Consider the following 10418-nt stretch of genomic DNA (forward strand, 5'->3'; position numbering starts at 1 on the left):
GAACTTCTTTGAAAAATATTATTTTCCACCCTTTCGAATCGAAATTCGAGCGCAAGCGCAATGCGATTTTCCATTTCAATCATCATCGAACCCCTGACATTTAGTATCCAACGAGCTCTCGAGCGTCAACGATGGAAAAACAACAGTGCGTCATCGCGCAGGATGACGGTAAAAAGGCGAATTTGAGCATACAGTGGAATCGTTGGTTATTGGCGCCGATCGGTGTCTGGCCAAATTTACGCAAGTCCAAAATAGGAAAATGTTATTCCTTGTTGATCAGTATTATTTGTTACAGTTTGATCGGTTTTATGCTCGTGTCTTGTAGCATGTTTTTGATGGTGGAAATCAAGAAGTTATATAACAGAATCAAAATGATTGGTCCATTGAGTTTCTTCTTGATGACATTCATGAAATATTATTTGCTATTACTCCATGAAAATGATATACGTGAAGGTATCGAATGCATCGAATGGGACTGGAAGCACATGAAACATCAAGAAGACAGGAATATCATGATCGCGTATGCGAATTATGGAAGAAAATTAGTATTCATTTGTACATTTTTCATGTATAGTGCATTTGCATTTTACTATCTAGTCTTACCGTTTAGCGTGGGGAAAATTGAAGATGGAAATTTGACGTTTATTCAATTACCATTTCCTTCGTCGAGTTTGATCGCTGATATACGTTACAGTCCTTACAATGAAATCGTATTGTCCGTTCAAATTCTGACAGGTGTTGTGATGCACGCTATAACATCGGCAGCTTGTAGTATAGCCGCCGTATTCGCAGTGCATGCATGTGGACAAATGCAGGTGTTGATGAACTGGTTGGATCACTTAGTGGATGGCCGATCGGATATGAGTAAGGCTATAGATGACAGGATTGCAAATATTGTAATTCAACATGATCGAATATTGAAGTGGGTAATATTATATATATTATATATATTATTATTATTGTAAATTTTACCAAAAATTTAATGTTGTTGAAAAAAAGTTCTTTAAGACAAATATGATTTGTTATTTCTGAGAGATTACAAATACAATCATAAAGGGTTAAAGTTTCTTGTTTATAAATACGATCGTATTTCATCGCGTGACAATAAGTTAGGGGACAAAAAACGTTGCAACTGTTGCCGGCATAGGAAACTTTTCAGCAACGTATAACAACTTAAATATTCACCAAAGAAATCGACTGGTTGTTATATATAATTAAAAGTTTGCGTCTGAAATTTTTTATTCTTCGATTTATGAAAATATAATAATATAAAGTAGATTTGAAAATAGATGTTTATGAAAATTAGAAATAATTTTTAAACTTAAAATTTTGAAGTATTAAATTTAAAAATTTGTATCGTTTGATATTTGAATCTTATGTAAAATAATTTTTACCATTTTATGTTTGTCGTATTTCAGATTTTTGGCACTTACAGAAAAAGCGCTTCAGCAAATATCTTTTGTAGAATTTTTAGGCTGTACTGCGAATATGTGTCTTCTCGGATATTATTTAATAGTGGTACGCAATAACAAATTTTAATATAATAGGCACACAGACTTCTACACTCAGAATTCTATTTCTATATATATTTTTCATTTTAATATTGCATTGATTATATATATTATTAATTTGTAGGAATGGAATCCAAAAGAAATAATACTTTCAGTAACTTACGTAGCTTTAATCATATCTATCACTTTCAATATTTTCATATTTTGTTATATAGGCGATCTGGTTGCCGAACAGGTAGGATATTTTTATTGTATCTGCAACAATATTTCAATTAATTTTTTAAACGATAAATCATTCAAATAGTATTTAATAGAAATGAATAATGTCTCAATTCAGTGTCAAAAAGTTGGTGAAATGGCATATATGATCGAATGGTATCGATTAACAGGCAAAAAAAAACTTTGTTGCATTTTGATCATTGCAATGTCCAATTCATCGGTAAAATTTACAGCTGGAAATATGGTTGAATTATCCATCTATACTTTTAGTGATGTAAGTATCTATATTTTTATCTTTCACTCAAATTTATAGATTATTTAGATTATAAATTAAAATATCTTAAATGAATAGGTTGTTAAAACATCAGTGGCTTTCTTAAACATGTTTCGAGCATTGACTTGAATATTTTTTTATAATAAATATTTAAGTTGGTAGTATGTAGATATTAGTTGTGAAAAATTCACATATCTGTACATATTGTATTAGAGATTCAATGAAACTGATATTTTAAATATGATGGAACTCATTACCCTAACCTCACTATTCCTCGTATTAAAAACAATTTCAAAAAAATACATTCATCAAGTATTAATTTAACTTGTCAATTTATTTTCATTTATAAAAAAAAAATGATAAAAAACAACAAACAAAAAAAATATAAGTTGAAACCATGAATTTCACTTCATTGTACATCAATCTACTATATATCTCACTTTTATTGCACTAATCGTATATTCTCGTCAAGATGCAATGAAACATTTGTATTGTAGCGATTCGTACCAAAGAAAAAAACTCGCGCATGCGCCATTTTATCCGACTATTAGAGCTTAAACTCAAGTCATCATTCATTCGACGAACGTCCTACGTGACGTATCTATGATGAATCAATTAAACGAACAATCTGTATTAATGTCGGTATCTTATGCCCGCGATTACGAGTACAGCATTCAAATGAATCGTTGGTTATTAAAACCGATCGGTGCCTGGCCCAATCTCACGAAAACCACAAGAACTGAAAAATTACTCGTCAAATTATTAAACTTTATCTGTCATTCGCTGATTATTTTCACGGTGATGCCATGCATGATGTACATTTTCTACGAAAACGAGAGTTTGAAGACAAGAATGAAGGCAATCGGACCGACAAGCCATTGGATAAGGGCAGAATTGAATTATTGTTGTCTATTGATGAGAGCAAAAGAGATCGTCTATTGTATTGAACATATAGAATATGATTGGAAAACAGTTCGAAGAGCTAGAGATCGAGAATTGATGATAAAGAACGCTAGACTCGGTCGTTTCATCACGTGCATCGCCGCACTTTGCATGTATTGCGGAGTCATATCTTACATCGTGATCACAGGTTTCAAAAAGATAACATTTCAAATTGGAAATGACAGCTATTCGATGTATCAGTTACCTTGTCCATTCTATACGAACCTGTTAGATGTTAGGTTCAGTCCCATGAACGAGATCGTATTCGCTCTACAGTTCGTCTCCGGATTCATCTCAACCTCGGTCACAGTTGGAGCTTGCGGACTAGCCGCCGCATTAGCAATGCACGCGTGTGGTCAGTTCAACGTGGTGATGGCCAAGTCGGATAAATTGGTGAAAGATAACAATGAGAAAAAACAGGACGAGCACACGCTTCACAAGAAGCTTGGTTTTATCGTTGAGCATCATCTACGAACATTAAGGTAATTGATTAATATATTTCTTTTATATTTATTGATGTTTGAAAATGATAAAATATATCGTAATGAAGTATTTGTATCTCTCAATTTGAATATTTTTTTAGTGATGTGCATGTGATATAATAAATAAACGTAATATATAATATACTTATATTATTTTTCTAAACTATTATGAATATCTGATGCATGATATATTTTAAAATATAGATTTTTCTATTGAATTAAATTTTCTTTCTAAAATATTCTAGAATTATAAATTTTATTATTTATATTATTTTTATTATTTTTTTATTTCAAGTTCCCTGATTAATTTATTTATACATTTATTATCCTGTGATAAATTTATATACAAAAATATTGGTTTCAGTCTTGTATGGTATATGGAAAAAGTTATGAATATGATTTGCTTGGTTGAATTGGTGGGATGTACAATGAACATGTGTATTCTTAAATATTACTTTCTCACGGTATGTTAAAAATATAGAAAAAAACATAATATAATATAATATAATAAAATATAATATAATATAATATTTGAAAATATTTTTATAATATTTTTATTTTAAATGATTTAAATTTTTAAGTGTTTATAAGTGTTTATACACGTATACGTATATAAATATCATGCGATCATTTTTCTAGTTAATTTTCGTTCATATTTTAATTTCTTAGGAAAAATCAAAGACAGTATTAGCTATATACGCAATCGTATATGCATCTACGGTCTTTAATATATTTATATTTTGTTATATAGCAGAGATAGTTACAGAACAGGTAAGAAAGTAAAATTAAAGAAGAATCTATTTAAAATTTAAAACGATTGCTCAACAGGGCAAAAAAGTAGGAGAGAAATTTTATATGACTGAATGGTATCAGTTACCTCATAAAACTGCTCTCGGATTAGTATTAATCATTTCAAGATCGAGTATGGTAATTAAAATTACTGCTGGAAAATTAATACAAATTTCTATCGCAACTTTCGCTGCTGTAAGTATTGATATGAAAACATTTTCTGTATAATTTTATATATGTACTTTATATTTTAGGTGTTTAAAGCATCTTTTGCATATTTTAATATGATCCGTACAATTGCGATGTAAATGACAATGTATAAAGTGTGCAAATTCTATTGTAGATATTTTACATAAAATAAGAAAAAAAAGTAAACATTCATTATCATCCATGTTATCATTATATGTGCTACTATTATTATGAAAGTTCATAATCATATAAAAGTTCTTAGGTCAAGGCTATTTCTTATGCTACAGTTAAGAAGATTATTACAATTTTTTTCTGAACACTTGTTGCGTGCTCTTCTGTGGCAAATTCTTACGACTAAACAAATCGATTGGATATAGAGTATTATTTCAGAAAGAAAATGTACATCAAGCAATTTCTTATACTAACTGAAAACTTTACGCAACTTCATCTTATTTGGTTAAATCTCTGATCATAAAAACTATCATTTTTTTGAAATAGATTGATACCCCACTTTTTTCTCTATTTCAAATTTTATCTCCTTAATATTACAGAATATTTGTATCTAATAATAATATCTAATAATATATAATAATTTCACAATTTTAAAACTATGGAATCTTAAAATTCGAACAAATATTAACACTATATTCGAACTAAATTCGAATAAATTATAACTATATACAAAACTATACACATACATACACACACACATTTATAATGATGCATAATCTTCTAGCAATTTTAGCAACATATATAAATCTCTATAGTACTTTGCTATTCATACACTTCCCATATTCTCATAGTTTGTTTCCCTCATACACTTCATGCACATCCTTCATTTCACACGATTACAACCTACAATTTTCAACTTACCTGAATATTTCTCCGAAACAAATTTAACTGACTAGACGAATCGATCGAATAGTAAAAAAACTTGCGCAAGCGTTGAATAATCTCACTCATATCAATGCATGAATACCGCACATCATTATTAACTTCATTTCACGATGATGAACCAAGTCGCAATCACAGAGGAAATTAAAATCAACAGTGATTACAGTCTTCAGTTGAATCGATGGTTTCTAAAACCAATCGGTGCTTGGCCTTTGTTCTCTACCACCACAAAATTTGAAAAGATCGTTTCGTTAATTTTAAATATCGTATGTTACGCAATTGTGATATTATGCGCGACTCCTAGTTTGATGCAAATAATTTTAGCTGAAGAAAGCTTTTATCTGAAATTGAAAACACTCGGTCCTGTGAGCCATTGGTTTGTTAGCACTGTTAATTACACAGCATTATTAATGAAAAGTAAAGATATACGTTATTGCTTCGAGCATATGGAAACCGACTGGCAAACAATAAAAAGAATGGAGGACCAACAGACGATGCTGAAAAATGCAAAATTTGGCCGCTATGTGGCCGCCTCGTGCGCCATCTTCATGCAAGGTGGCATTTTGTGCTTTTGTTTCGTGACTATATTGACAACGGAGACTATTCAAGTAGGTAACGAGACAAGAGTTCTTCATGTGCTACCTTGTGCTGTGTACAAAGAACTGGTAAACGTCGAGGAAAGTTCCATCAACATTTTTATGCTTTGTTTCCAATTTGTGGCAGCCGCTATCGCAAATTCCAGCACAGTTGGAATTTTTAGTCTCGCGGCTGTTCTTGCCGCTCATGCATATGGCCAATTAAGTGTGGTTATGGTATGGATCACGGAATTCGTGAATCAATCGAGAGAGCAAAAAAAAACAAATGATTTTAAAGAAATAGGAATAATCGTAGAACGACATTTGAGAGTATTGAAGTAAGATTTTTTTATGATGGTTTTATATATTTTCTCAACTTTTTCTATGATTATGATATCATTTCAATTGCAGTTTCATAACATATCTTGAGAATATAATGAATCGGATATATTTTTTGGAATTGTTTAGGTGCACGATGATCATATGTATAGTCGGTTATTATATTCTTACGGTATACGTAAAAATGATTTTATTTCTCTTGTATTCTAATCTCGTTTTACTATTATTTTGTGTTATGTCTCCATTTTAGGAATGGGCGGAAAAAAATGTTCAAAATTTAACCACCTATTTCATGATGCTTCTCTCGATTTGTTTTAACATTTTTATTATATGTTATATCGGTGAAATATTGACAGAACAGGTATCAAAATTATGTACTATAAATAATTCGCATTGAAATGCAATGAATGAAAATTATGATCATAATCAATCGATTGAATTCTCAATAGTGCATGAAAATTGGTGAAGTGGTTTATATGACAGATTGGTATTATTTACCCGATAAGACAATCCTTAATTTGATTTTGATAATACTACGATCGACTGTCGTAGTCCAAATCACTGCTGGAAAATTATTTAATATGTCCATTTATACTTTCGGTGATGTAAGTTTGATAGTTGTATTTATAAATAATTTTTACTGTAATCTTCATGAAATATTTTATCATTTCAGGTGTTAAAAACTGCTTTTGCGTATTTAAATCTACTACGACAAATGACGTGATAAAATAAAATTTAAAAGAAAATTGATATATTAAATTTATAAAATTAATTATAAAAATTAAAATTTCTCCATAAATTCATTTCATTTTACAATATAATAAAAATACAATCGCAAACAAAGATAAATTATTATTTTTACAATATAATCTTATGTTACGAAAAAGTCAATTATATCACAACGTAAGTAGGAAAAATTTTGGAATTGAAATTAGGAATAAAGTTATTTCAAAAATATTTATTCAATGCTTTGAATAATTACGTTGCCGAACAATTAAGCGAGATTATTCAAAAAGCTGTATAATTGTTCTATAATTGTTAATTAATTATATTTGGGAATAAAAATTAATTATCGTAATAATTTTAATTTAAATTATCAAAGACTTCGAATAAATCAGACTTCGATAAAAAAATTTTGTTTACATCATGAATGATAAATAAAACTAATATTTTAATCATAAATAATAAATAATTTTTGTTTATATAAAACTTATCTAAATATTTATAAAAATAATTTATTTCTTATTATTATTCAATATTGATTTTCTAAAATTGATTAAGTTTTTATTTAAATAATAAATACCATAATAAAAAACAAATATTTTATAAATATATAAAACAGCTAATTTTTTTATTTACATATTATTTACATATTACATTTAAATAATTTCAACAATAATTTATTTTTTTTAGATATTTATTTTGATTATTTTATTTTGATAACTATTCGAAATCGGTGAATCTTCATCGATTTTGATAATTTTTGGAAATATTATAAAAATTAACATTTTGAATAATTTTTTCCTGTATATGTTAACATGTTATTATGTGTATTTTATCCTATTCGAGATATTTACAAAAAAATATTGCTGTTTTATTTTTGATTTATTCGAATGCTTTCGATAAAATTAAATTGAAGTAATAGTTACAGTAATTAATTTTTATTTGTAATTATAGTTGATTATTCTTCGAATAATCTCGATTAATTATCAATCGATGTTAAAGTTAATTTATTCAAATATTTCAAATAACATTACTAGTTAAAACAATTTTTATTTGAAATTTTAACTGTTAAACTTTAATTATTTTTTCAACTTATTAATGCACAATATTACATCATTTAATATTATTGTCAAAGTAAAATTATTCATTGAATTAGATTTTCATATTTCTTTCCAAGCTATTGATTATCACGATATTTTACTATTCTTGAAATGATTAAATTTATCGAATGACACTGAAATAATTCCATAATATGCATGTTCATCGATCATAAACGCGTTCATCACTGCAACAAGTAATAGCGACTAGACAAATCAATCGGTTCTTCCAAGAAACCTGCGCAAGCGTTAAAACTGTCACGCAACAGTCGTGAGAAAAATATCTTCGATTCAGTTGTGTTTATAACGTCGATGAGTAGCCACGATGTCAAACAGATCTGTGGCGATAAAGACTGATCCTGATACCAACAGCGATTATTGTCTTCAATTGAATCGTTGGTTTCTGAAACCGATTGGAGCCTGGCCCAGTTTTCCCTCTACAACTAGACATGAAAAAATTATCTCGTTTCTTTTGAATGTCTCCTGTTATAGTTCTTTACTATTCACTTTGATTCCTTGCCTGCTTCACATGTTGCTAGAAAACGAAAGTTTTTATTTGAAAATGAAAGTACTTGGGTCACTGGCTCATTGGTTTGTTGGCACAATGAATTATACTACTTTATTATTAAGAGGTAGAGAAATACGATTATGTGTCGAACATATAAGAACTGATTGGCAAACAGTAACAAGAGAAGAAGATCAACAGGTAATGCTGAAGAATGCACAATTCGGCCGCTACGTTGCAGCTATTTCGGCGGCTATTTTGCAGAGTGGAGTTCTATGCTTTTGCTGCATGACAATTTCGAGAACAGAACTCATTCAAATCGGCAATGAAACAAGGATCGTACATGTGCTACCCTGTGCTGTATACAGAAAATTAATAGATGTCACTCATAGTCCTAACAGCGAACTCATCATTGCTTCACAATTTTTATCAGGATTTATTGTAAACTCTAGTACTGCAGGAATTTTCAGTCTCGCAGCTATTTTAGGAGCACATGCTTGTGGCCAATTGAATATAGTTATGACATGGATCACGGAATTTGTAAATAAATCAAAGAAAAGAGAGAAAATGATTTTTAGAGAAATAGGCTTTATCGTGGAGCATCATCTAAGAACATTAAAGTAAGATTGTTTTTGTATTTTTATATTTTCTAAGTATGTTATGCACACTATAGACTATGAACTGATGAATCTCTTAACATGAGATATAAAATTCTCAATAAAATTCTATATTCGATTCACTAAAAATATTTTAAATTATAAATATCCTTGGTAATTATAAAAATAAAAAATTAAAAATTAGTATAATTGTTATTGAATTTATAAATGTTCAATAGAAATTTCATCTTAGAGTTTGATCAACATTACAATTATGTAATTAAAAGAATAAGATAATATGCTAATACTATTATATGCTATACAATGAAAAATTTTTATTAATAAACATAATAATATATAAAAACATCAATTATTATGAGTATCAGTGTCTCATTTGATCTTTAATTAAATATTTTTAATAAATCTTTTAAATAAAATTTCTTTAATTTTTTATTATGTTCATTCAAATTTCACTAACAATCATTTTCATGATTACGTTTTAATTACAGTTTCATATCATGTATCGAGGAAACGATAAATCGGATAATATTTTTGGAAGTATTTAGGTGCTGCCTGCATATATGTTGTCTTGGTTATTATATACTTATGGTATACATTATGTAGTAATATTATAACTGTAAAAAGAAAATTATTCATAATATAATTAAAATCATATTTGTTTTCAAAATTTTTTTTTTGCATTATTTTGTACTTTTTATATTTTTTAGGAATGGTCTGATTATGATAAACGAAGTATGATCATCTATTTTATGTTATTCGTTTCAGTCTGTTTCAACATTTTTATAATATGTTATATCGGCGAAATATTAGCAGAAGAGGTATCAGAGATTTATTATGAAATATGGAATCAGATCAATCTATAATACAATAAATATTAATCACACGAATTTTTAACAGAGTATGAAAGTCGGTGAAGTAGTCTATATGACTAACTGGTATTATTTACCCGATAAGATGATCCTTGATTTGATTTTAATCATAGCACGATCGAGCGTAGTGGTTCAAATTACTGCAGGAAAATTAATTCATATGTCTATTCAAACATTTACCGATGTAAGTGATATTTAATTACATATTTATATGCATTTTGCTTCAATTATGAAATTGCTATTCCAGGTTATAAAAACCGGTTTTGCATATTTAAACCTTTTACGTCAAGTGACGTAACAAAATGTATTCTTTTAATTAATGCACAGATTTATAAAATTTGAAATATAAAGAATAGCAAGAATAGGAATTACTAATAATCTTTATTCCTATAA

General features: G+C 28.4%; 3 protein-coding genes across 3 annotated transcripts; all 3 read left to right on the top strand.

The window, feature by feature from the left end:
- The first annotated feature begins 120 nt into the window (after positions 1-120).
- LOC107996746 (odorant receptor 22c-like) lies at positions 121-2224 on the top strand. The gene is made up of 5 exons (XM_017054936.3): positions 121-922; positions 1419-1518; positions 1636-1746; positions 1849-2004; positions 2083-2224. The coding sequence occupies exons 1-5, from the start codon at positions 132-134 to the stop codon at positions 2131-2133; spliced, it is 1209 nt and encodes a 402-aa protein (XP_016910425.1). The 5' UTR covers positions 121-131; the 3' UTR covers positions 2134-2224.
- Positions 2225-2594: 370 nt separating this feature from the next.
- LOC107996763 (uncharacterized) lies at positions 2595-7171 on the top strand. Its single transcript, XM_017054964.3, has 9 exons — positions 2595-3428; positions 3793-3892; positions 4098-4199; positions 4257-4439; positions 5402-6213; positions 6287-6386; positions 6465-6575; positions 6664-6819; positions 6888-7171. The coding sequence occupies exons 1-9, from the start codon at positions 2608-2610 to the stop codon at positions 6936-6938; spliced, it is 2436 nt and encodes an 811-aa protein (XP_016910453.2). The 5' UTR covers positions 2595-2607; the 3' UTR covers positions 6939-7171.
- Positions 7172-7953: 782 nt separating this feature from the next.
- Positions 7954-10386, top strand: LOC107996764 (odorant receptor 4). Its single transcript, XM_017054965.2, has 5 exons — positions 7954-9159; positions 9645-9744; positions 9864-9974; positions 10054-10209; positions 10273-10386. Exons 1-5 carry the CDS (start codon positions 8360-8362, stop codon positions 10321-10323), a joined length of 1218 nt encoding a protein of 405 aa, XP_016910454.2. The 5' UTR covers positions 7954-8359; the 3' UTR covers positions 10324-10386.
- Positions 10387-10418: the final 32 nt, after the last annotated feature.

The sequence above is a fragment of the Apis cerana genome, linkage group LG2 (assembly GCF_029169275.1).
Source record: "Apis cerana isolate GH-2021 linkage group LG2, AcerK_1.0, whole genome shotgun sequence".
Classification (NCBI taxonomy): domain Eukaryota; kingdom Metazoa; phylum Arthropoda; class Insecta; order Hymenoptera; family Apidae; genus Apis; species Apis cerana.